At 43.5% G+C, this 27757-nt stretch overlaps 3 protein-coding genes across 3 annotated transcripts in view; 1 reads left to right on the top strand and 2 right to left on the bottom strand.

Annotated features, from left to right (window-relative positions):
• Window positions 1–7706: 7706 nt before the first annotated feature.
• LOC307093528 (uncharacterized protein) lies at window positions 7707–8102 on the bottom strand (the record flags this gene model as incomplete). The annotated part of the gene is made up of 1 exon (XM_079761696.1): window positions 7707–8102. One exon carries the CDS (start codon window positions 8100–8102, stop codon window positions 7707–7709), a length of 396 nt encoding a protein of 131 aa, XP_079617822.1.
• An 8235-nt stretch (window positions 8103–16337) lies between these two features.
• On the top strand, window positions 16338–16733 carry LOC307093526 (uncharacterized protein; the record flags this gene model as incomplete). The annotated part of the gene is made up of 1 exon (XM_079761695.1): window positions 16338–16733. The coding sequence occupies one exon, from the start codon at window positions 16338–16340 to the stop codon at window positions 16731–16733; it is 396 nt and encodes a 131-aa protein (XP_079617821.1).
• Window positions 16734–23321: 6588 nt separating this feature from the next.
• LOC307093525 (late cornified envelope protein 3A-like) overlaps window positions 23322–27757 on the bottom strand; it is a gene marked incomplete at both ends in the record, with an annotated part of 51623 nt that continues 47187 nt past the window's right edge. The window contains one exon of the mRNA XM_079761693.1: window positions 23322–23700. Coding sequence (XP_079617819.1) covers window positions 23322–23700 — 379 coding nt within the window. The remainder of the gene's footprint in view (window positions 23701–27757) is intronic.

The raw sequence follows: 27757 nt of genomic DNA on the forward strand, positions 1-27757 counted from the left end.
CCAGAATGCCTCTGATCTGCTCCTTGTTTTGAGAATCACCATCCCCAAATCATACCTTGCAGAGGTTACAGTGGTATCTTAAAGGTAAACTTTTTTCTGAAACCTCTCAGGGACCTCAGAGCAGCCAGAGGTCTCCGTCCCTCCTCCTGGCATTCCCACACAGCTGCAGGCCAGTTGGCCCCTCAGAGCACCTGGAGCCTTTGCTAGAACCTGTTGCTCTTTCAGTCTTCCTGTCTGCTCCTGGCTCCATCCTTCGGTGCCTGGTCTCTCTCTAATAATATAAACCCCAACCCCCAGGCCCTACTTTGCCCTCCTGCTCTGATCTGAGCGACCCTCTGTGGAAGGCCCTGGTCCATTCCCAGTGGACACTTACCGAGCACACAAGCAGCACAGGGTCTATCACCACCTCGGGTGGAAGTGAATGAAGGTTCTCTGGTCCAGAGGCCCTTTTATCCTGGTCTTGGGCAAGTGAGACAGGGCCTGAGCATGATAGGACTGCCTCCTGCCACCCACATGGTCCTGTGACAGGTGATCCCTGGCAGCTCCTCCGCCTCCCTCCATGAAACTCAGGACATCCTCACCATCAATGCTTCCTTCTCCTTACAGCTGCCTCGCTGTCATACCTCCTTCTTGGACTTTGGCCTCCCAAGCCCTCCTGTCCTATTGCCTGGATGGCTTTGAACTAAGACTCACAGAAACTTCTAAATGCCCGGCTTGTGTCCCAGCCAACCTGGTGGCAGATCCTGTGTGTGTGTGTGTGTGTGTGTGTGTGTGTGTGTGTGTGTACCATCACAGTTAAAAGGCTAGGACAGAATCCAGGTCCTGCTACTTATAAGCTGTGTGATCTGGTGAAAAGCACCTCACTTTTCTCATTCTCAGTTTCTTCAACTTTAAAAATCACTCTCAACAGTGCCATGAGGGTCAGCAGAATCATGGAAGGAAAATGTCTAGAAAAGGTCCTGTAACACAGTAGACCTTCATAAGTGAATTATCCATCTATCCTAAAATGGGGACAAGTCTTCTTACTTCACAGCTATTTTCCAGGAGGGGTGCATCTGATCTATAAACAGCCATTTTTTTCAACTGAGATCCTTTATGTATTTTCATATAACAGCATCCCTGTAGAGGCGCTAGAGAGAGAACCGGCATTGCCTTGTTCAGTAGAAGACACTGTTTCCCAAGGCTCTCACACAGAAGAAGAGTGTGAGCCTGTGTGTGGATGAGAAACAGAAAGGAGAAGAGACAGTTAGAGGGTCAAGCCTGGAGCACATGTGGGGAGGACCCTGTGGAAATGATCTCCCCACCCTGAGTGGAGGCGGCAGGAAGACCTTTCAGAATATGGGATAGGTGGGAATCCGCAGGAATCTCTAGGGTTACTGCTTTGTACCTACATGGACACGGGGATCCTGAAGGCTTTTTTTTTATTTGAACATTTGTAGGAGATCGAGATAAAGACTAATGTTAATGTAATATGGAGCAGGTACTTCTTCCATGTTTGGAGGGCAACATGAAAACAAAACCAAAAACTAACCCAATTACTTAGAGGGAGGCTAATCACACCTAAGGGTAATTATGGGAAGAAAGTCTCCCTCTGGAAGCATCCAGAATAATTTTACAGAGTCTGGAATAAGATATGGATTGACTCAATAATATCTCTATCTAAGTCATAATGGGCAAGAAGGACCAATATCTTGTGAATGTAAATTTGCATGTGCATGTGTGGTTTTTTAGACTGATTACATTTGAAAGATTATGAATGTATATAAATGCATATAAACATAGACAGATATAGAGATATACAAATACAGATACATACACAGATATTGAATCCACCTTTTTACTATTGGCTGCATCAGATCTCTCAAGGTGCATGGCCTTCCCTTAAGTTCCACTGCCTTCCATCTGTGTATTTTCCCTTTGATTCTCATCTTCATTGGGATCCAAAAGTGTTCTCTCTCCACCATCCCCCACTCCAGAAATCATTAGTCCTGACCTTTAATGAATCCCCACCCAAGACTTCACAGTGCATTCAGGGTCAAGGCCAGCATTTTTGAGCGACATTCAAAGCTCTGGGCAGTATGACCCTGAACAATTTCTGTTTTTCTTCCCAAGAGGAACTGATGTATTAGCTGTACTGCAAACATGTCTCTCCCTACCCTACTCCCATGCTTTATTGCATGATATTTCCTTTCTGAGACAATTCAAGTCCCATTTGCTCCATTATACTTTATGTAAAATATTTTACAAATGAGATATTAATAAACACTTTAAGAACACAACTTGTGCCCTATTCTTTTTTTTTAAATATATTTTATTGGTTTTTTACAGAGAGGAAGGGAGAGGGATAGAGAGGTAGAAACATCGATGAGAGAGACACCGATTCAGCTGCCCCCTGCACACACCCCACTGGGGATGTGCCCGCAACCAAGGTACATGCCCTTGACTGGAATCGAACCCGGGACCCTTCAGTCCACAGGCCGACGCTCTATCCACTGAGCCAAACCGGTTAGGGCTTGTGCCCTATTCCTATTCCCCATCACCAACTACTGCAAGGCTATGCACATATGAGTAGTTAATAGATTTTTTAAAATCCTTTCACTACATTGGCATCGGCTTTACAGTTTACAAATAGTTATTCCTTATGACCTATGTCATCCTCATCAGGGACCACATTCTGAGACAGGCACAGAGAGGTATGATGGACACATCACCCTGAAGAGGTAGATCTGCCACTCTCTCAGCAGGCATTGCATTAGCTCAGATTGTTCCAATGGGTTCAGTTATGTGGGTGTGGCCAGGATACACATGCCTTGGCTCACACAGGAGCCCAGCTTCTGATTCTTAGAATGATGGGGTGAAGAGGTCATCTGGTCCAAATGAATCTGCTTGGACTTAAGTGATGAATCAGCAATGTGGCTATACCCATAGTATTTGGACTGAAATCTCATACATGTTCATCTAAAATGGGTGTTGGACTGACTTTTGGCCTTGGATATTAGTTATCAATGACTTTGAAACCATTTAAGAAACATTTTTTGACTAGCAAAGGCTTTCTAAGGTCAACTATTCATCCTAGGGGTCTATCTCTACATTGTCATTTTCTCATCGCAGGAGATTGGGGTGGGGGACGCACAGCTGAGATCTTATAAGAAGTAATTCAGACCAAATTAATTTTCTTCTGTGCGTTTCCACTCTCCTTTATGAGCTACAAATTAATACTCTTACAAATTTTAGGTTTTGTTTCCTCCCAGCAATTCTTTCTTTTAAATATAAAATATGAAAAATTACCCTAAAATAAATAGAAAATATAAATGATTATTGATTAATAATTAACTAGGGGAAAGTATTTTAAGAATGATACAAATCCCATTGTATATAGAGAAATGAATTGATAAATTAAACTACATAAGAATTAAATTTTAAATAGTATAAAGTATCACATATAAAGCAAAAAGACAAATCAACTAGAGAAAAACGAACACATGTTTATTAAGAAATTGCCATTTCTAATACATAAAGCTATCTTACAAATCCAAAAATAAATAAACATACAAAAACATAATGGACAAAGGACACAGATCTCTCTCTCTCTCTCTCTTTCTCTCTCTCTCTCTCTCTCTCTCTCTCTCTCTCTCTCTCTCTCTCTCTCTCTCTCTCTCCCTCTCTCTCCCCCTCACATACACACACATTCACACATTGTGTTAGAGTTCTTCAGAAAACAGAGCCAATAAGATGAATGCCAATATAGGCAGAGGTTTATTTTAAGGATTTGGCTCACACAGTTGTGGGAGGGGACAAGTTCAAAATCTGCAGAGCAAGCTGGCAGGCTGGAGACTCAGGGGAGAGTTGATGTTACAGCTTCATTCCCAAGGCAGTCTGGAGGCGTAATTCCTTCTTCTTTTTCAGGGGGCCTCAGTCTTCACTTAAAGTTTCAACTTATTGAATGAGGTCCACCCACATTTGAAGGAAGTTTGCTTTGCTCAAAGTCTACTGACTTAAATGTTAATCATACCTGAAAATATATTTTCACAGCAGCTGGTGTTTAAGTTAAAATCTGGGTAACATGGCCTAGCCCAGTGGTCGGCAAACTCATTAGTCAACAGAGCGGCAAACCGCGGCTCGCGAGCTGCATGTGACTCGCGAGCTGCAGTTTGCGACCATTGGCCTAGCCAAATTAACACGTAAAATTAACCATCGCAGTTCACCTCTTGTCAGTTTGACACCCATATGCCTTTAAATCATATTTAATCTCCAAATAAAAACTGACAAGGTCATACTTCCAGTTAACATGATAGAATAATCCTGAGTATAACTGGAAATACACTAACCCTTTCCCCAGAAGAGGATGTGAAGTCCTTAAATTTACTATTATTCTCGATACCCTGTAACTTATATACTTAAGTTCATCAGACAATGCAGCTTATGTTATATGATAAGGGAATAGGGATGGGGGAAAACAAAAGATACTTGAGATACAAATACATATATATTCATAACAAAACAAGGAAGAGATTCTTATATTAATTACAGTCCTGGTTGTGGTTGTTTTTACCTGGCAGGTTGACCCAACATTTATTCCTTAATGTTCTTGACAATTAGTATTGGATTTGAATTATAGTTTTCCATTGATTTTAATCACAGAATATGGTACTACTAAGAGATATCTGAAGGGATCTTCTGTATTCCAGACATATTCTTCCTCACCCACATTGTGAAATAGAAGTCCAATTCCCCCTTGGTAATCAAGGTCAATTACTCCATCACGCACAGTAACTTCCTTCTTTGCCTGTTGATTCAGTGGCCTGTTGAGGATGCCAAAGTGGCCTGGTGGCAGTCTTAACTTCCCGTTCCATGGAATCATGTCTCCTGGTAGAAGCATTCCTCCCTTTGGAACTAAGACCTTTAGGCTAGCAGAGTGTAAGTTCACAGGGATACAAAGCAAACATTTTGCTAGTAGATCACTAGGAGTAATAGTGAGTAGTGTTATTCCCTTCCGGCTTCTGATTCCTGGATCTATACGTTCTGGCTATAGAAGAAACAAAACCATATATTGGATGCTGATATAGGGTATATAAAGCCTTCTGAAGAGCCTTGACCCAACCCTGCAAGATATTACCACCTAACAGGGATTGTAACTAGATCTTTAAAACATCATTCCACTGTTTCATCAAGCCAGCTGCTTGAAGATGACGGGGGACATGGAAAGAACAGTGAATGCAGCCATGAGCATGGCCCCTTGCCATGCTTTATTTGCTTTTTAGTAAAGGTTTTTCAGAGAAACACAAAGCTATCATCTATCATCTATCTATCTATCATCTGGAAGGAATTGGTTCATAAAATTAAGAAGCCTGAGAAATGCCAAGTTGGAGAAGCAGGAAATCTGGTGGTATGATTCAGTTCAGATCTGAAGGCCTGAGAACCAGAGGAGCCAATGGAGTGGATTCTAGGTTTTGCATTCCAGATCTGGGGAAGTAAGGACAGGGTGCAGTCAGCATCTCTGGGGCCCACTCTGAGATGGACCTGAACCAAAACTCCATTGATCACCTGACCTCCATAACCCCCTATCTGACCAAATTGGGACAAAAGTGGACCAAAATTATGGTCTACGTCTTCTGGAATCAGTATCAATTCAGACCCAGTTATTCCGCCAAGTCTGATTATTTCCTTTTCCCCAGTGCATTGTTACCCTGGTAAAACACACACACACACACACACACACACACACACACACACACACACACACACCACACACACACACACAACCTATAGGTCCCTTTGGAGAAGGTTGGAGGGAGGGGAATTAACCGTATAACTTTTTTTTTTGGCAGTGTACTTGTGTCCATCCTCAAGGGGACCTGGACTCCCCTTCACTCAAGGAGTTCTGAGTCTGTAAACTGACTCAAGTCTAACACTTGATTGAGTGTCATAATTACCTGTTTTTATTATTCAGAGTTTTGTTCACTTGACTTAGAACTCTTCTACTTATACGTATCAAGTAAGAACTTAGTAGACTTGCCATCTGTTTCACTTCTAAGAGAACCATGATCAGCTAGCCAGAACCATAGCTCTTTCTGTGTCAGGATATTCTGATTAGTGCTTCGACTCTGCTGTTCATTGTAGTAGCCATGCCCACTTAGCTTTTGGTGATTAAGTACTACCACTTGCCCCAGCCATCCTGGGATCTAATTATCCTTATTGCATTAGGTTTCCCAATTCTGTGGCAGCATGTCTCAATGTAATTTCTGACTGCAGGGGAAAACAATCACAGAGCTCTTTGAGGATTCTGGGGTACCCTCAAAAATATAGTTCTCATGGTCATGGTGAAAAATGAGTCCTCTGAACCCCCTCAAGGTCAGATGAGCAGATCTTAAATGACAACTCCACTCAAAGATTTCAATAACCCTAATCCTTTGCGTCTCTTCCTATAGTAGACCAAGGCAGTTCTGGCATTTCATCTTCATTTCGTGTAAGTCATCTCTGATCCATGGTTCAGCCAACCAACCAAAGTGTTAGAGCCTTGTCTAAGCTGCAAGTTATAACATTAAGTTTAGAATACATGCATACTGGATCTATCTCAATAAATTTGGCCTGATCCAACATTATGTCTTCTCCAAAATTAGACCACACACTTAATATCCATTTCACGTGTATTCCCTGGTTTTATGTCTGTATAAATTAGAAAAAGACATGCAGTTCTGTGTACCTCATCTTTTGGGACATACTGAGATTTGAGTATATTTATAAGTCCAGAAGCAAAGAGAGATGGTGGGGTGGGTCCTGAAGAGAAACAGCTGTGTCGCTCAAGGCAAATATTTCAGGAAAGGTCATTATAGTTTCCTAGGGTTAATCTCCTCAAATGGGGGTGGAATGGCTGCTTATCCTGGCAAAAATAAAGATTTGGCAGAATTTAGAAATTCAGTGTCCCACCTTTGTCAAAATCTTCTCAAATGTCTTGATTCTAATTTTCAGGATCCCAGGAATGGGACAACTAGACACCATGTGAAGCTTAATGTTGGGCTCTAAGGACACAACACCCAGCACCACATGCATAACCAAATCCAGGCAAGAAGAAGCATCAGACAAACCCAAATTGGACATTCTACAGAAACAAACCACTCTTTAAAAATGTTAAGGTCAGGAAAGACAAAGAAAACCTGGAGGACGTTTACAGATAGGAGGAGACCAATGAATCATAGCAAATAAGTGCAATATTGGGTCCTGAATTACATTCTGAACCAAAGACAATGTGCTTTCCTATTAAGGACGTTAGTGGCACAAGTGGCAACTTTGAACAAGGTCTGTGGATACTGAGGCCTTAGTGGGGCAGGAATTGAGGACAGAGTAGGAGAAAAATAATGTAGGAATAAAACTCAGGCAAGGCAAGAGCAAATGCAGAATCATCCTTTTATTGATTGTTTCACATCAGGCTGGTGCACACACATGGCTGTGCAGGGGCACATGTCTGTGCTCTGGAGTTCCCAAAGCAGACACACATATGAGCATACAGGGAAAGAAGTTGGGAAGTGGGCTTGGGGGAGAGGTTTGGGCTCCAGGACACCAGGGCACAGAGATCCTCTGCACCAGAATTCAGAGGCCTCACCCAGACCTCTCAGCAGCAGGCAGGCCCAGCAGGAGGAGCAGGGGGAGGAGGAGGGGACTGGCCATTGGTAGCCCCCCAGTCAGCTCTTCTTGGCTCAGAGTCCACTTCAGCAGCAGCCTCCAGAGGACTGACTACTGCCCCCTCCGCAGCAGCTGGAGCCCCCTCCAGAGCCCCCTCCGCAGCAGCTGGAGCCCCCTCCAGAGCCCCCTCCGCAGCAGCTGGAGCCCCCTGAGCTGCAGCAGCCAGAGCTTCTGTGTCTGAGGCGGTGAGACCTGCGGGGCCTGTGGTGGCTCAGGCAGCAGCCACCACCCCCAGAGCTGCAGCAGCCCCCACCCCCAGAGCTACAGCAGCCCCCACCCCCAGAGCCACAGCAGCCCCCAGAGCTGACACTGCAGCAGGAAGAGACTGGAGGGCACTTGGGGGGACACTTAGGGGGACATTTTGGGGTGCAGCACTTGGGAGGGCACTTGGGGGTGCATTGCTGGCTCTGCTGGCAGGACATCTGGGCGGGCAGGCGGGTGGGCGTTCAGGAGCTGAGGGAGAGTCAGACAGCAAGTCAGCCCCACACAGAGGCCACCCCTGCCCCTTTCTCCTCCTTCTTGTTCTCTAAGCATCATTTCTAGCCCCTTTATTTTGAAATGTGTAAGTGGAGTCTTTGATAATTAAACCCTGAAAGGTTTCTTATTTCTAATAGATAGGCAAACACTCTCAGACTTCCTCCTTTGAGCCTCCCAACTTCTACTTAAGGTAGGCAGGGATTAATATATCTTTTACAAAGAAGGAAACTGAGATAAAAAACAGTAATAAAAAAAATCTGCCATCATTAAATATCTAGTAAGTGAAGATCATTCTTTTTTCATCATTTCAACCAGAAGCCTGAAACTCTGCAGTTAAGAAAACAGTTCAGAGTGTCAATATTCTCTTTTAAAAAGGAAATTCATGATTGTACCTTCCTAGATAGTTTTGTTCTGTAAAGACTTAGGCATGCAGGTTGGAAATAGTCTGTGAGGCCCGCTGGTTATTACTGCAAATGCTAAAGAGTAGGAGTTTTTGCAAGTTAGGAGAATTGAGCTCAGACACCCTGCATCTGGCCTGATGCTCTCAAGTTTTCAGCACACCAAGGCCTTGCATAAACATCTCGGCCCAGTGATTCTCACGTTATTGTGCCTGACTTCTTAAGCAGAATCCCAGTTCCATTTCAGGTCCACAGATATGTGGGTTTTCTAAAGCCCCAAAGGTTCCTCTGGTCAGCTCTCTCTATTGGTGGAGAACCACCATCCCCAGCATTTATGCATGGAGGGTTCTGATCTTACTCTCAAAGGTAAAGGCTCCTCATGAAAATGGCTCACCAAGACCCTTATGGTCAAGGCTTCAGTTCACCTGACCTCAGAGCATAGCCAATAGGATCTAAATTTGGTCCAGCACAAACACACAGCCATCCACTTCTCCCTCATGGTCCCAGTTGGTCCACTCCCACCATGCACATCCTCCCTCAGTCTTCCTCAGGCCCCTCTCCCTCTATCTACAAGGCCTCCAACACCCCTAGCTTCTGCCCCACCTGCCCACCAGCTCTGGTCTGAGCCTCCCTCTTGGGAGGCCCTGCTCCATTCCCAGTGGACACTTACCGGGCACACAAGCAGCACAGGATCCGTCACTACCTCAGGAGGGAGTGAATGCAGATGCTCTGGTCCAGAGGCCCTTTTATCTTGGTCTTGGGCTCTGCCCTAGCAAGTGAGACAGGGCCTGGGCATGAGAGGACCGCCCCCTGCCACCCACATGGGTCCTGTAACCTGTGACTGGATGATGACTTGCAATTCCTCCCCTGCTTCCTTCTAGGGGATCCAGCACAGCTGCTTCTGGACTACATACGACCCAGCAACTCCACTCCTGGGTATTTATCCTAAGAAATCCAAAATACCAATTCAAAAAGATATAGGTACCCCATGTTCACTGCAGCAGTATTTACAATATTCAAGATATGGAAGCACCCTAAGTGTCCATCAATAGACCAAAGGATAAAGAAGATGTGGTACATATAGAAAATGGCATATTACTCAGCCATAAAGAACAAGGAAATCCTGCTCTTTTTTGACAATGTGGATGGACCTAGAGGCTATTATGCTAAGTGGAATAATACCATATGATTTCATTTATGTATGGAATCTAAAAAACAAAGCAAATGAATAAACAACACAGAAACAAACTCATGGATCCAGAGAATAAATTGATGGTTGCCAAATTAGAGGGAGGTTGGGGAAATGGGTGAAAAAGTGGAAGGGATTGAGAAAAACAAATTGGCAGTTATAAAAATAGTTCAGCATTGGGATGTAAAATACAGCATAGGGAATATAGTTAAAAATATTGTAATAACTATGTATGGTGTCAGATAGGTACTAGACTAATCAGGGTGATCATTTCCTAAGTTATATAAGTGTCTAATCACTATGTTGATTACCTGAAACTAATATTGTATGTCAACTAAATTTTTTAAAAATTTAAAAAATCATAAGGAAGAGAAAATAAAAAATAAAAAGACAGTAAAAAAAATGGAAACCAGGGAGAAAAATTCCTGCACTCATTCCCTACCTCAGTCATCCTGGAGGTTATTGCCTCACTTAGTTTTAGGACTTGAGTTCCCAACCTCTCCTTTCTTGCATCTCAAATCTTAATTCAATGGCTCTGGGCAATCTCGTTTAAACCAAGTTTCATAGAATCCTCCAAGTCTTTATTACCTTATATGTAAGTGTGCGTGCATGTGCATGTACATGTGTGTGTGCATATGTATTGTATTATAGACATGAAGACCCTGGTTAAAGATTCAGACCTAATAGAGAATCCCTGTTCTGCCACCTATTAACTGTATGATCTTGTGAAAATTTCTGCATCCTACCTGTCCTCAGTTTTGTTGATCTATAGTAGAGATAATAAAAAATAACTCTTCAGGGGGATGGGAGAGTCAGTGAACTAACACAAAGAAAATGTCTGGCAGAGAGTTATAACATGCTATATTCTCTAAAAAATGCCAATATACTCGTTTTTTTAAAAATGATAGCTGCTTTCTAAGCAGAGTGGATCTGATTAGAAAATCAAGACCTTCCTGTTTCATTGCTAGGTTTTTAAATAAGAAAATGTGAACCAGGAATGAAGTTTTATAGAGGAGAAAGTGAGAGATGACTTGATCTGCTAATTAGAGTGAGAATTCAGATTTTTCAAGGATCATACTGGAGGGCTGGAATCAAGTCCACAGATGGGAAGGATGGAAGGTAGTGACGAGATAGTGAGACTGTGCTGGGGGCACTGCTGGAGGTAAGGCAGCTGAGGAGCAGACAGCCCTGGTGGAGGGGAGGCAGGAGGATGTTTAAGAACAGCAGTGTTGCCCTAACTGGTTTGGCTCAGTGGATAGAGCATCGGCCTGCGGACTAAAGGGTCCCAGGTTCGATTCCGGTAAAGGGCATGTACCTTGGTTGCGGGCATATCCCCAGTGCGGGGTGTGCAATAGGCAGCTGATCAATGTTTCTCTCTCATCGATGTTTCTAACTCTCTATCCCTCTCCCTTCCTCTCTGTAAAAAATCAATAAAATATATATTTCTTAAAAAAAAGAACAGCAGTGTCTAACACTTCATGTGATTTGTTGTCTGTTTTGTGAGTCTCTTAACTCAGTTATCTACATGAACACAGGCTTTCCTTGGGAAAAAAAATTGAGACTTCCTATTTTTAGATTAAGAGAAAGGGCCAGAGTTTGCATTTGGGTTCATAGTAAGTCAGTTAATAACAGCCCAGTTTATAGTGTTGCAAGGTTATTAAACAACTAAACTAAATTACCAGATGAAGGAGAATTATCATAGAGAGTCTACTTGCCTCCACGCTTGGGAATGAACTCTGGAATTCCCTAGAGCCTGAATAGATGTTGATTTCATAATATCTAGGTCATGTTGTGCAGTACGAACCCTACTAGTATGCAGTGAAGATATGTGCATGTGACCTTGTGTATAATTCTATTTAGAAATTACAGAGAGTATAGGAGACACTAAATATACACATACATACACACACACACACATTACCATGGTTCTCTCAGCATCCAATATCACCTAGTATCCAGCTTTCCCTAAATTTGTCTGCCCAGAGAAAAAAAATTTTCGGCCTTATTTCTCCTTTGTTCTATTTACCTTGGGTTTCAACTCTTCATTGAGTTATATTTCTCATTGGATTCCATCCCACACCCTCAGGAATAATTGCCCCAGATCAGTAAGTAAGTTTCATCTTGGGGTCACCACTGGATTCTTGATGAGTTCCCATCTCTACTGACTGATGCTTTAGGCCTATGCAATATGACTCTTTGCTATATCTCCAGTGTAGGCCTTGCTACCTCCCTTTAGAAATGTTCTTCCTTAGCTTAAATGGGCTGTGTGCTTTACTTTGAATTTGCTCCTTCCTGTCAAACTTCCCTGCTTTATTCCATAATCTATGCACTTCGAAAACAGTGCTACTCAAATATAACTTGCTGTGTATCTGTTATGAGTCCTTTGTCTCAAAAACACTTATAATAAACTCTTCTTGAATCCCTGGCTTGGGTCTTATATCTCTGTATCCATCCGCAGCTCCTAACACAGGGCTATGCATTCAATGGACATCCATTTAAAAATCTATTTATTAATATTAGCATTAGCTTTACTTCTAGTATGACTTAAGCCATCATCATCAGAATTCTCACTCTGGAGTATTCACATTACAATGCACTAGCCTTATCACCCTGCAAAATTCTGCCACTGAACTGCCTGGTCATGGCTCATGTTGTTTCCTGAGAGTGTAGTCAAATATTGATTACTTTGCTCACACAGGCAGCTCTGATTCAGGAGCCCAGCTCATCCATTCTAAAGGTGATGAGACTTAGGAGCTATTCTGTGTATGCCTCTGTCACCACCAAGGGCATCACCTATGGTCATTTGATCTGACTTGGGTTTAGGGGATAACATAGCAGCATGATGGAACATCCTCAGGACTGGTGTTAGAGCTCAATGGCTTGGGTACCATTTAAACAATGTGCACTAGCAAATAATTGATTTTCTGAAGAGTATGATTCTTGTGTCAGTGGGATCTCATAATCTCAAAACATAGGAGGGAAGAATGCTGAGACCTGGTGAAAATTAACTCAAATTCAGAGCCAGCACTATTTACAAGTCTCTATTTACAGTAGCAACAATAAACTAACACTCCAAAATTACTAGCATATGTACCTAATTGTTCCTTTATAATTATTTGGGTAAAATATTTTAAGCATGGCAAAAAATACTGATCAATTTGACCATATAGAAAAAAATATCTTTATGGTAGAAAGCATCATAAGAAAGATTTTAAAAAATCATGAGCTGAGGAAAAAGAAAACACACAAGTCAGTAATAAATTAAAACTCATAATAAACAGTAAGTTCTTGCAATTTTGTAGAAAATAAGCAAACCTATCTACAAACTAATAGGCAAAGCACATGGACAAATAGCTTAGAAAGAAATACAAATGACCAATAAATTTAGACATTTATTACTTCATGTTTGTGTATATATAAATAACCAAAGAACTACATATAAAACAAGGATGACTTTTCAGGGATGAGGTCTATTAGATTTATTCCTTTATATTGAATTGAAAAAGACTTAAAATAAATAACAAAACTCAGTTTTGCTAAAGGTGATTAAAAAAATGGGTCTTGTGTTATTGGAAATATAAATTGGCGTGACCATTTGAATGGAAATTTGATGATTCATTATTCAACATTATTGTTATGTATACAAGTTAAAATTTAAATGTAGTATACTCTTTTATATAGTAATTGAACTTCAAAGAATGTCACCTAAGAAGAAACAATTTAATAAAGAAAATTATATCATAAGAACGATTATTATAGAAAATTAAAATAATAGTAAGAGTTAGAAAAGTTGCAGGATACAAGATCAGAAGACATAATAAATTAGATTTATATTGGCTACCAATATATATTAAAATATAATTTTAGAAATAGCTATTTAAAACAGCATAATATACATGATGTAAAATATAATTTTAGTATTAAGTATTTTTTATAAAATGAGAAGACTTAAAAAAACTTTACAGGATATAAAAATAAATAAACATATACCATATTTGAGTCTGAATGGAATGGAAAATTATAAATATAACAATTCTTCCCAAATTTTCTAACCAGATCTGCTCTTCTTGGAAAGCAGCTATAATTTTTTTAAATTAATGTGTTGGCATTTTTTTAAGAAAATATAGCATGTTATAACTCTCTGCCAGAGATTTTCTTTGCATTAGCTCACTGACTCTCACATCCCCCTGAAGAGTTATTTTTTATTACCTCTACTATAGATCAACAAAACAGGACAAGAAGGATGCAGAAATTATCACAAGATCATACAGTGAATAGGTGGAGAACAGGGATTCTCTATTAGATCTGAATCTTTAACCAGGGTCTTCATGGCTATAATCCACGCACATATGCACACACATGTACATGCACATGCACACACACTTACATATACAATGATAAAGACTTGGAGGATTCTATGAAATTTGGTTTAAACGAGATTGCCCAGAGCCATTGAATTAAGATCTGGGAGGCAAGAAAGGAGAGGTTGGGAACTCAAGTCCTAAAAGTAAGCGAGGCAATAACCTCCAGGATGACTAAGGTAGGAAATGAGTGTAGGACTTTTCTCCCCCATTTCCGTTTTTTACTGTGTGTCTGTTTGTTTGTTTTTGTATTTTCTCTTCCTTATGATTTTTTTAAGTTGATATATAATATTAAATTAGTTTCAGGTGTACAACATAGTGATTATTTATATAACTTATGACATGATCACCCAATTAGTCTAGTACCCATCTGACATGATACACAGTTATTACAACATTATTGACTATATTATCTATGCTGTATTTTACATCCCAATGCTGAACTATTTTTATAACTGCCAATTCATTTTTCTCAGTCCCTTCACCTTTTTCCCCAACCTCCCTCTAATCTGGCAACCATCAATATGTTCTCTGTATGAGTTTGTTTCTGTTTTGTTTATTCATTTGCTTTGTTTTTTAGATTCCATACATAAATGAAATCATATGGTATTATTTCACTTAGCATAATAGCCTCTAGGTCCATCCACATTGTCAAAAAAGAGCAGGATTTCATTGTTCTTTATGGCTGAGTAATATGCCATTTTCTATATGTACCACATCTTCTTTATCCTTTGGTCTATTGAGGGACACTGAGGGTGCTTCCATATCTTGGCTATTGTAAATACTGCTGCAATGAACATGGGGTACCTGTATCTTTTTAAATTGGTATTTTGGATTTTTTAGGATAAATACCCAGGAGTGGAATTGCTGGGTCGTATGTAGTCCAGAAGCAGCTGTGCTGGATCCCCTAGAAGGAAGCAGGGGAGGAACTGCAAGTCATCATCCAGTCACGGGTTACAGGACCCATGTGGGTGGCAGGGGGCGGTCCTCTCATGCCCAGGCCCTGTCTCACTTGCTAGGGCAGAGCCCAAGACCAAGATAAAAGGGCCTCTGGACCAGAGCATCTGCATTCACTCCCTCCTGAGGTAGTGACGGATCCTGTGCTGCTTGTGTGCCCGGTAAGTGTCCACTGGGAATGGAGCAGGGCCTCCCAAGAGGGAGGCTCAGACCAGAGCTGGTGGGCAGGTGGGGCAGAAGCTAGGGGTGTTGGAGGCCTTGTAGATAGAGGGAGAGGGGCCTGAGGAAGACTGAGGGAGGATGTGCATGGTGGGAGTGGACCAACTGGGACCATGAGGGAGAACTGGATGTCTGTGTGTTTGTGCTGGACCGAATTTAGATCCTATTGGCTATGCTCTGAGGTCAGATGAACTGCAGCCTTGACCATAAGGCTCTTGGTGAGCCATTTTCACGAGGAGCCTTTACCTTTGAGAGTAAGATCACAACCCTCCATGCAAAAATGCTGGGGATGGTGGTTCTCCACCAATAGAGAGAGCTGACCAGAGGATCCTTTGGGGCTTTAGAAAACCCACATATCTGTGGACCTGAAATGGAACTGGGATTCTGCTTAAGAAGTCAGGCACAATAACGTGAGAATCACTGGGCCGAGATGTTTATGCAAGGCCTTGGTGTGCTGAAAACTTGAGAGCATCAGGCAAGAGCCAGGGTGTCTGAGCTCAAATCCCCTAAACGTTCAAAAACTCCTGCTCTTTAGCATTTGCAGTAATAACCAGCGGGCCTCACAGACTATTTCCAACCTGCATGCCTAAGTCTTTACAGAACAAAACTATCTAGGAAGGTACAATCATGAATTTCCTTTTTTTAAGAGATATTTACTCTCTCAATTTTCTTAACTGCAATTTCAGGTTTCTGGCTGAAATGATGGAAAAAATGACCTTCACTTACTAGATATTTAATGATAGCAGTTTTTTTCTTATTGATTTTTATCTCAGTTTCCTTCTTTGTAAAAGATATATTAATCCCTGCCTACCTTAAGTAGAAGTTGGGAGGCTCAAAGGAGGAAGTCTGAGAGTGTTTGCCTATCTATTAGAAATAACAAACCTTTCAGGGTTTAATTATCAAATACTCCACTTACACATTTCAAAATAAAGGGGCTAGAAATGATGCTTAGAGAACAAGAAGGAGGAGAAAGGGGCAGGGGTGGCCTCTGTGTGGGGCTGACTTGCTGTCTGACTCTCCCTCAGCTCCTGAACGCCCGCCCGCCTGCCCGCCCAGATGTCCTGCCAGCAGAGCCAGCAATGCACCCCCAAGTGCCCTCCCAAGTGCTGCACCCCAAAATGTCCCCCTAAGTGTCCCCCCAAGTGCCCTCCAGTCTCTTCCTGCTGCAGTGTCAGCTCTGGGGGCTGCTGTGGCTCTGGGGGTGGGGGCTGCTGTAGCTCTGGGGGTGGTGGCTGCTGCAGCTCTGGGGGTGGTGGCTGCTGCCTGAGCCACCACAGGCCCCGCAGGTCTCACCGCCTCAGACACAGAAGCTCTGGCTGCTGCAGCTCAGGGGGCTCCAGCTGCTGTGGAGGGGGCTCTGGAGGGGGCTCCAGCTGCTGCGGAGGGGGCTCTGGAGGGGGCTCCAGCTGCTGTGGAGGGGGCAGTAGTCAGTCCTCTGGAGGCTGCTGCTGAAGTGGACTCTGAGCCAAGAAGAGCTGACTGGGGGGCTACCAATGGCCAGTCCTCTCCTCCCCCTGCTCCTCCTGCTGGGCCTGCCTGCTGCTGAGAGGTCTGGGTGAGGCCTCTGAATTCTGGTGCCGAGGATCCCTGTATCCCGGTGTCCTGGAGCCCAAACCTCTCCCCCAAACCCACTTCCCAACTTCTTTCCCCATATGCCCATATGTGTGGCTGCCCTGAGTACCCTACAGCGCAGACCTGTGCCCCTGCACAGCTATGTGTGTTCACACACCAGCCTGATGTGAAACAATAAAAGGATGATTCTGCATTTGCTCTTGCCTTGCCTGAGTTTTATTCCTACATTATCTTTCTCCTACTCTGTCCTCAACTCCTGGGCTCCTGAGGCCTCAGTATCTACAGACCTTGTTCAAAGTTGCCACTTATGCCTCTAATGTCCTTTATAGAAAAAGACATTGTCATTGCTAGCGAATCCAATTAGGATCCAATCCATTAGTCTCCTCCTATCTGTGACAGTCCTCCAGGCTTTCTTTGTCTTTCCTGAACTGGACACTTTAAGAGTGCTTTGTTCCTGTAGATGTCTGATTTGTGCGTGTCCGATGTTTCTTCTTGCCTGGATTTGGTTATGCATGTGTGCAGGGACCCTCACTGATTCTTACCGCCTGGTGCTAGGTGGGCTCCCCTTCCCTTCCCTATGGCTCTGGATTGGGATCCCTGTGTGGGGCTGAGACCCCACAATCATGGAGAGAGAGGGCTCTGCTGCCCTAATATCCCTCCAACTTCCCAGCTGAGTAACTGCATGAGGGTGCTCACCCTCTCTGCATCTCCTCCCCTCTCACCTCCCTGTCCCCTGTTCTCAACGTTTCATATCAGCTACACTTCCACTGGTCTCTCAAGCCAATTGCTCTGCAGCTTAGCTGCAAGTCCGGTCAAGAGTTAGGAGCAAGCAGACGCAGCTTCGGGCCACTCTGCAGGCCATCTGGGAATCCCCCCACTATTTTTTCTATTAATTAATAACTTAAGGGAGAGACTTTTATAACTTTAATATTTATATAACTATTTAAACACTTATAGCTTATTAATTATTTATCCTCCTTCTGGCTAATCCCTTATATCTAATTTTCTGCAATGAATATTATTGTACATGTTGCTCTCCTGTACATATTTTTATTTTCTTAAGCTAAATTCTTGGAAAAATTATTGTGTACAAGGATATATTCATTTTAAATTTAAATTGATTATACACCAGTAAGTACAAACTGCCACCCAGAATAATTTTTCCAATTTATATTGCCACCCCAAATAAAAATGTGTGTTACCATACATTCTCACACATCCTGAGCTTTGCTAGAGATTACAAGCATTATTATTTTGAAACAAACAAAAAATGGATCTGCTAAACTACATATCAAAATACAAGATATTTCTTCATTGATTTGTTTGAAGTTTTTTTTTAATATTGATAACATTGAACATATTACCAAATTGTGTGTGTGTGTGTGTGTGTGTGTGTGTGTGTGTGTGTGTGTGTGTCTGTGAGAGAAAGAGAAAGAGAATGGCCTACCCCTGTCCTTGTCCATTAGATTTCTTTGGTATTCTTATTTTCATTTTAATTTATATGATATATTTTTAAATTAGGGACATTAATTCCATACCTGGCACATGTATTATATTTTTTTCCAGTTGATTATTTGTCTTTGTGTCTTATATGGGGTATAGTTTGCCATATAAAATTAAAATTCTATATAATTTATCTAACTTTTCCTTCACATATTATAGGATTTGTGCCATTTTTATTATTACTATATTTTACTTAATAGGCAATTACCATTTCTATATTCTATTTCTTATAGAGTATTATTTTATCATTTATGATTTAAAAGAAAGATTTTCAGGGAGAAAAAACGCCCTAAATTTGTGAATATTCTAGTTCATAACTCAGAAGGAAGGAGAGAGGAAAGACACAGGAAAATGAATTGAATCTGAATTATTTCCCAGATATTTCAGCAGTGTGCCCTTTGGTTCCTTGCAAAGATGTCAAACTGATGATGTAAGAGACCCTTTGAATGACTAGGTGACTTCAGAAAACCTTTGCTAGTAAAAAATGTTTCTTGAATGGTCCCAAACCCATAACCAATAACTAAGGCCAAAGGGTCAGTCAATGTCCATATATATATATATAAGCCTAATATGCAAATTGTCCCCATGGGAGTTCGACTGGGAGACTGATTGCTCGCTATGATGTGCGCTGACCACCAGGGGACGGCACGGAATGAAAGAAGGACCCAGCCGGCAGCTGGGGAAGGAAGGCCCCAGCTGGCAGCCGGAAGGCCCCAATTGGCCCTGATCACCGGCCAGGCCTAGGAACCCTACCTGCATATGAGTTTCATGCGCCAGGCCTCTAGTTTTAAATAAAAATGTGTGAATGGCCTCAGTCCAAATGCTACAGTTATAACCACACTGCTAATTCATTACTTAAGTCGAAGCACATTGATAGTTTGGTGCTGCCCTGCCTGGAGGCAGAGGTGTGGACCAGATGACCTCTTCACCCCATCATTCTAGGAATCAGAAGCTGGGCTCCTGTGTGAGCCTAGGCATGGATATCCTGGTCACGCCCACATAGGAACCCATAGCAACAACCTGAGCTAATGCCATGCCCTGCTGAGAGAGTGGCAGATCTACCTCTGTAGGGTGATGTGGCCATCACACCTCTCTCTCTGTCTGTCTCAGAGTGTGGTCCCCTGATGAGGATGACATAGGTCATAGGAACAACTATTTGTAAACTGTAAAGTGGATGCTAATGTAGTGAAAAGATTATTAAAAATCTATTAACCACCCATATGTGTAAAGCCTTGTACTAGTTGCTGATGGGGAATAAGAATAGGGCACAAGTTGTGCTGTTAAAGGGTTTATTAAATTCTCATTTGTAAGATATGTTCGTAAAGGATAATGGAGCAAGTGGTAATTGAACTGCATTGTCTCAGAAAGGAAATATCATGGAATAAAGCATAGGAGTAGGGTAGGGAGAGACATGTTTACAGTAGAGGCAGAATACCAGTTCTTCCTGGGAAGTAATATAGAAATTGGATAAGTTTTACAAAGTTCTGTATTTGCACATTGGTAGTTGTACGAATATTTATCAGAGTTTTGGATGTCAGTCAAAAATTCTGGCCTTGATCCTGAACACACTGTGGAGCCCTATATATAGCTTCCTAAACATCCAGAGAAATTTAAAGTCTTCTGTGAGTCTTAGTTCAAAGCAGATTATCATCACCTTAAAGGTCATGCTAATTACTTCTGTAGTGGGAGATGGTGAAGAAAGAACATGTTTGGATCCCAAAGAAGATGAGAATCAAAGAGAAACCATGACAGATGGGAATCAGTGGAGTTTCAGGGAAGGCCATGAACCTTGTGCTATCAGATGCTAAAAATAATAGATAAGGTGGATTCTATACACACACACACACACACACACACACACACACACACACACACACATATATAGTCTGTTTCTATATAATATACTAGAGGCCCAGTGCACTCAGTTGGGGCAGAGGGGAGGGGGTCCCTCAGCCTGGATTCTGAGAGGGTGCAGGCCAGGCCAAGGGACCCCACTAGTGCATGATCTGGGCTGGGAAGGGATGTGGGAGGTTGGCCAGCCGGGGAGGGACCACTGGAGGGCTCCAGGGCATGTCCAGCCCATCTCGCTCAGTCCTGATCAGCTGGACCCCAGCAGCAACCTAACCTACCTGTTGGAGCATCTGCCCCCTGGTGGTCAGTGCACGTCATAGCAAGTCGTTGAGCGCCTTAGCATATCACTAGCATACTAGAGGCCCGGTGCATGAAAATTCATGCACTGGAAGCAGGGGGGGGGGGGGAGAGGGGGAGGGGCGGGGGGCAGGGATTTCCCTCAGCCCGGCCTGCCTCCTCTCACAGTCCAGGAGGCCTCAGTGGTGGGAGGCGACCTGGCAATCAGGGGAAGGTGACACCCCCATCACACCTCTGCTGCTGCCACTGCCGGCAGTGCAAGCCTCAGCCAGCCCTAGTTACCTGAGCCTTAGGCCGGCCCTGGGTGGCTGGGCAGCCACCATCAGCAGCTTGCCTGCACCTTGGGCTGACCCTGGGTGGCTGGGCAGCCACCACCCAAGGCTTGCCTGAGCCTCAGTCAGTGGAGGGTGCAGGAGTACCCAAGGCCTCAGGTGGGGCTGAGGGGACTCTGGCGTCAGGTGTCCAGAGCGGCCGGCTCCAGCTGAGGAATGGAGGATACTCTCAAGGATGTGAGTTATAACTTCCAATTTGTTGGACACCACATTCAGGCTTCAGCTTTGGGGGAGAGAGGAAGAGAGAGATGGGCAGCTCATTGGAGGAGCCTGGGCGAGCTGTCAGTCAGTGGGGGGTGCAGGAGGACCCGAGGCCCCTGGCGGGGCTGAGGGGACTCTGGTGGCCGGCATGCGGAGCAGCCAGCCCTGCCCCCACTGTGGGCACTGCCATCTTATGAGGGCATGATGGTCAATTTGTATATTACCTCTTTATTATATAAAATTACACTTTGATTGGTTGAACGGCTGACCGGCTGACCGGCTGACCGGACACTTAGCATATTAGGCTTTTATTATATAAGATAATTATATACATCTATACAAACACATACATATATATACATATATATATATACTAGTGTGTGTATATATATGTATATAATTATCTTATATAATGGCTAAACAGTCAAAAATACCAGTAGTCATGTGTACACATATATTTCACAAGATATTGGTTATCCTTGCCCATTATGACCCACATAACACATTATTATTGTGTCATGTGTACCTCATCTCAAGCTCTGGAGAATTATTTTGTATGCTTCTGGAGGGAGACTTTCTTCTCATAAATCCCCTTAGGTCAAATTTGCCTTCCTTTAATTATTTCCTTATTTAAAAATAATGTTGCCCTCTAGACATGGAGGGAGCATCTATCTGCTAAATTGACACTAGTCTTAATATCTGAAAATGCTCAAATACAAAAATCCTTCAGGATGTCTGTGCCCATGGAGGAACAAAGCAGTGACGCTAGAGATTCCTACTGACTTCCAAACGCTCCTGTTCTGTAAGGTCATCCAGCCTGCTTGACCCAGAGGCTCATTTCCACAGGGTCCTCCCCAACATGTGCCCCAGGCTTGACCCTCTAACAGTCTCTTCTCCTTCCTGCTTCTCATCCACAGGCTCACCCTCTTCCCCTGTGCAAGAGTTTGGGGAAACAAATTATTCTACTGTGCAAGGCAATGCCAATTTGCTCTCTAGTTCCTCTATAGAGATAATAGAGGAACATTTTCGCTATAGGAAAATGTACGAAAGACGCAATGTCAGTGAGATTTGTTGATTCTACGCAGATGATTATGGCATCTGTGAACAACAGCAGTTTACTACCTCCTTCCCAGTCTATATACCCTTAATTTATTTTTTGTCTTATTGTATTAGCTAGAACTTCCAATACCATATTGAAAAGGAGTGGTGAAAGGGAACATCCTTGATTTATACCTGATCTTAGAAGGAAAGCTTAGAATTTCTCACCAAGTTAATTTTCTATCCTCCCATATTTTTAATGGTGCTTTCTACCATTTTGAATTTAATTGTTAGCATTTAATGACATAGATTACACATATCCACATTTTCCTCTATATATTATGGATTTTGTGTTATTCTTAAAATTTTCTCCAAATAATTATAGCCACCAAATACATTTTTAGGTGTTGATTGCACTTGTAGTTATATGACTGCATAAATTTGACAAAACTCATTGAATTGTATATTGAAAATTAGTGAATTTTATTGCATGTAAGTATACAACAATAAAAGTGATTTTAAAATTTTTAAAAAGAAGGATTTATACATATATATGTGTGTGTGTGTGTGTAGGTGTGTATGTGTGTGCACACACACATGCACACATGCATGTTTATTTGAACTGAAGAAAGAGTCAGATGGAGATTGATGAAGAGAAGGGTGTGGAATGGGGAGTGAGGAGAGAATGGTGGGAAGAAGGAGGAGGATGTCTGTCACCTGGCCATGCCTGAGGGACAGAGTTAGACATGTGAAGAGAACCAAAATGTAAAGGAGCAATGTGTGCAATTATTGCTGCTCCAGGATTTTGGTTAAAGGGGAAAACAAAAAAAAAAAATAAAGAAAAATGCAAACATACAAAAACACACATTTTTCTCTCCTGACTCTTCACCCTGTCCTCTGTCCGCTGAGGCCTCTCAGCCACCAGCAGGGTTAGAGAATAGAACAGTGGTGCCCCAACAGGAAATGAAATCAGCCCAGACCAAGTTAGTGAGCAGATTCTGTATTTATTTTTCAATTCAAGCATGAGAATACAATAACGTGAGCTTCCAAGGGACAGAGGATCTGTGCTTTGGGATTCCCAGGGCAGTCACAGATATGGGGAAGGAGGTCAGAAACCGGGTTTTAGAGAGAGGTTTTGGGCTTCTGGATACCAGGGTAGAGGGAACTTCTAGAACAGAGTTCAAGGTTTCCCAGGACCCCTCTGCCATTCAGGGAGCTCAGGGGGAAATTGAGGTCAGGATCAAGGTCAGCAGCAGCCTCCGGAGGACTGACTACTGCCCCCTCCGCAGCAGCTGGAGCCCCCTCCAGAGCCCCCTCCGCAGCAGCTGGAGCCCCCTCCAGAGCCCCCTCCGCAGCAGCTGGAGCCCCCTGAGCTGCAGCAGCCAGAGCTTCTGTGTCTGAGGCGGAGAGATCTGCGGGGCCTGTGGTGGCTCAGGCAGCAGCCCCCACCCCCAGAGCTACAGCAGCCACCACCCCCAGAGCTACAGCAGCCCCCACCCCCAGAGCCACAGCAGCCCCCAGAGCTGACACTGCAGCAGGAAGAGACTGGAGGGCACTTGGGGGGACACTTAGGGGGACATTTTGGGGTGCAGCACTTGGGAGGGCACTTGGGGGTGCATTGCTGGCTCTGCTGGCAGGACATCTGGGCGGGCGGGCAGGCGGGTGGGCGTTCAGGAGCTGAGGGAGAGTCAGACAGCAAGTCAGCCCCACACCAGAGACCACCCCAGTCTCTTCTTGCTCTCTGAATATCGCTATAACCTCCAGTAGTTTTACTCCTTTGAGTAGTTTTCCCATTACTCTTGCATCATCTCTTTGGAACCATAGTATATCCTTGTAAGTCAAACATGAACTTCCGTCTATTGCTCGAAGAAGTAACGTTAAGACCAAACAATATTACCGAACACATCCAAGAGTCTAAAGCCTCATCAGTGGTGATAGAACTCAATCCAGCTATGCCCTCCCAATCGGAAGCAGTTTTACTTATCAGCCACTTTAAGGGAATATAATTTCTTCAAGGAAAAATTCAGTCATCGTTCCCTCTTGTCATTACCTCCATGATGACTTTATTCTGTAAGATTGGCATTGCAAGGGGTCTTGGAGATGACCCACCTCAGTAAGCTCATGGTAAACCTCTTGATTGCTCAGCTCCCCGGTCTCAAATCAGAGCTTAAGTCTCTGCTTCCCACCCGAGTTGATGGGGTGGCCTGGTGATTCTCAGGCTTGCTGTGTCCCGATCAACAAACTCCCAGGGCTATGGATGTGCGGCTTTAACAAGCCCACAGGAGCCTGAGCTTCCTTGCACAACCCTGCTCCTCCTTTGTGGGCAAGGACAGGCCTGTGTTTTCAAAGGTGAGCTCCCTCATGGCACCTGCCAGAGTGGAGCACAGTGTTCTTTGCTTCGGTGTCCCTGTCCTGAGAGGCCCACTCTGCTGCTGATCAGCTCGTTTCCTCTGGAGCCCAAGGGCACAGCCATCTAGCTTTTCTCTCTATGCCCCCAGTGGGTGCCAGACCCTTTCCTGTACCCCTCCCCCAAACTTCCTGAATCCCTTCCTCTGACACAGTGGCCTCCCCCTGCCCAAGGTCCTGCCTGCCTGCCCTCCTGCTCTGGTCTGAGCCTCCCACTATGGAAGGCCCTGCCCCATTCCCAGTGGACACTCACCGGGTACACAAGCAGCACAGGGTCCGTCCGTCAGGAGTGGATGGAGGTGCCCTGGTCCAGAGGCCCTTTTATCCTGGCCTTGGGCTCTGCCCCAGCAGGTGAGACAGAGCCTGGGCATGAGAGGACTGCCTCCCGCCACCCACATGGTCCTGTGACAGGTGATGACTGGCTGCTCCTTCCTGCCTCCCTCCAGGAGGATCAGGGTACCCACCTTGGACTAGGAATAGGGCTGGTTAGAAACAGGAGTGGTGGGGTTGGGGGGGTTTATTTTGATCTTCTGCCTCATCTCTGTGGGAAGTGCCAGCCTGGAGGCCTCTTAAATCCTGTTGTTTTTTTACCTTGGACCCCAATAGCAGCTGATATAAACTCACTGGCTCTTGGCAGCCTGTTTTGGACTATAATTCAGAGATGGCGTCACATTTCTCCACTTAAGTTCAAGTCCAAATCACTCCACAAGGCTATCAGAGGCCATCGACTTTGATCTGCAGCCCAAGTATGCCCACTGTGTGTTTCGTATAGCCTTCAGGCTAAGAATGGCTTTAGGTGTTTAAATGCTTGGGGAGAAATATCAAAAGGAGAATATTTTATAACACCTGAAAAGGATATTAAGTTCCAATTTCGGTGTTCATCTGTGCTCGTTTCTTTATTATCTGTGGCTATTTTCACACTGCGTTGGCAGAGTTAAGTAAGTGGGACAGAGACCCTATGCCTCCCACAGCCTAAAATATTTACTCCTCAGCCCTTTATCCAAAAACGTGCTGGCCCCTGCTGCATCCCAGTATTTTTCGGAGCCTGGGGTCACACAGACCTAGGAAGCAATCCTGGTTCAGCCGCCTGACAGCTGTGTGTCCTGTGAAAGTTACTGAATTTATTTCTAAATTTGTTCGTGTGCTTGTTTTCTCTAGTATAAAAACATGAATAGTGAGGGAAATATCTCACGGGAGTATTGTGCCAGTCAGCAAGGTAATATAAAGAGAGAGCCTGACGGGAGACCTATGATATGCTGGACCCTCAAATGATGAAGCCTCTGGACTCATAAATAACAGAAAAAAAAAATGGGTGTTATTGTTAAGTCAGAGCGTTTTTCAAAGGACGGTAAATCTGGGTTTGGTTTGGTTTTCTACAAATTAGTTACTTTATATTTCTATTGCAGGCCTTTTTGTTCTGTTAAACATCTTGATGTGTTTGACCATGAAAATGTAGCCAAGAAGGAGTTTGTGGTGAGGGGTCGGAGAGCTCCACATTGCACCACTTAATCAGACAAATCCCTTTTACGTGAAGGGAAAGCGTAAAATCACACATGGGATTCCCAAACACGGGGGCCAGGGAAACTGGCGGGGAGGCAGTGCAGCAACCTCGAAGGGCTCTCTTTAAATCTCTTAAGGCAGTTTTGGCTTATGTTCTTAAGTTTTTATTATTGTTTTCTCTGCTTGCACGGTTTGTCTACTCCGATGCTTTCAGTAGATGACGGGCTAGGGCAGGAGCTCACGTTTGGTTCAGATTGGTGTACAACACCACAGGGAGATTTTCCCAAAGCAAACGAATGAATTAATTAGAAGAAGGCACATTGAAGCCCTAAGAGCCCTGTGAAGAAAAAGCTTCTCTTTTCTGTCAGTGGCAGGAAAATTGGGGCAGAATCTAAAATTCCCCCGAGCCTAGCACAACGGAATAAATTAGTAAGTCATAAGGGGAAGGGCGAAGCCAGCTAACATGCAGTTGCAAATATAAATATGTTTGTGTCTGTGCATTTGGATGTGCAAATAATATAGACTACACGTGTGCATGTTTGCATAAACATACACACATATTCTATGGTAATTTTGTGTGTGTGTGTGTGTGTGTGTGTGTGTAGGTACCTTGTTGTCTGTTTGTTTCCCATCTTCCCGATTTTTCTCCCTCTATCTCATCCACATTAAGATTCTTCTAAAAATAACTACCTACGACCATTGAATAGGGTAACTGTCCATTCCCATTTACCAGGGACAGTTTGGGATTATGCCTTTTGTCCCAACATAAATCATCATAAACCTCCTTTTCTATCTCAACTGTGTTTCAGTTTGGATAATTTATACAGTCACGCTACCATTAAATAAAGTCTTCTCTAGGGGACTGATTCAGGACAAAATCTAAACTCCTTGCCCCAGCATTCAAATATCTATGAAGTATGAACTTGGTCTGTTCCTACAGGTTTCTATTTGCTCTCTTATGCCTCTGCTATGAGATTGAATACTTCTTGGGAGCAAGAGTCTGGATATGACATGCTTGCATGCCCTCATCAGCATCGAGAACACAGATATGCATATAGTCACATCACCAGCATTTCATAGCAGCTGAGAGATTGCAAATAGCTTTTTCACGTGACTTAGGCAATCGGATAGGAGTTTGCCATTCAGACATGCACAGTGATAAGTGCTGGCCATATCATCCAACAGAGATCTGCCTCGATATTACTCAGGTGCGATGTTGGTTCTCAGGTTGTTCCAAAGGGCTTAGTTATGGAAGGAGAGGTCGGAATATTGATTCCCTGGCTCACACAGGTAGTACGACTCAGAAGCCCAGCTCAGGGATTCCTAGGATGATGTGGCTGAGATGCTATCCGGTTATGCCTCTGTCTGCAGACAAGGCAGCGCCCAACCATCAATTAATGTGACTTCAGGGCAGGTAATAAATCAGTAGCATGGTTGCAATACCATGAGGACTCCGTCCTCAGCCTTGGTTATTAGATTGCAATTGATTTGGCAACATTTAATAGCAAAAAGTGTTTAATGACGAGGTTTTCTGAGGTCACTTACTCATCAGAGGCGTCTGTCTCCCCTGTGCTCTGTTACTTTCAGGGGATGAGAGAAAAAAACTGCTGAGGTCACTGGGAAGTCATGAGAACTGTGTGAATTTCACTCTATCCCCAGCACCCTAAAGCCCTTGCTAGAGACAGGATCTTATCTCATGATTGGATTTTAGTTTGTTCCTCTCCCTTTCAAAACCTTTATTTTGTATTATAAAATTATTTTTCAAAGCACGCTAAA

Source organism: Cnephaeus nilssonii, assembly GCF_951640355.1.
Source record: "Cnephaeus nilssonii genome assembly, chromosome: 21".
NCBI lineage: Eukaryota > Metazoa > Chordata > Mammalia > Chiroptera > Vespertilionidae > Cnephaeus > Cnephaeus nilssonii.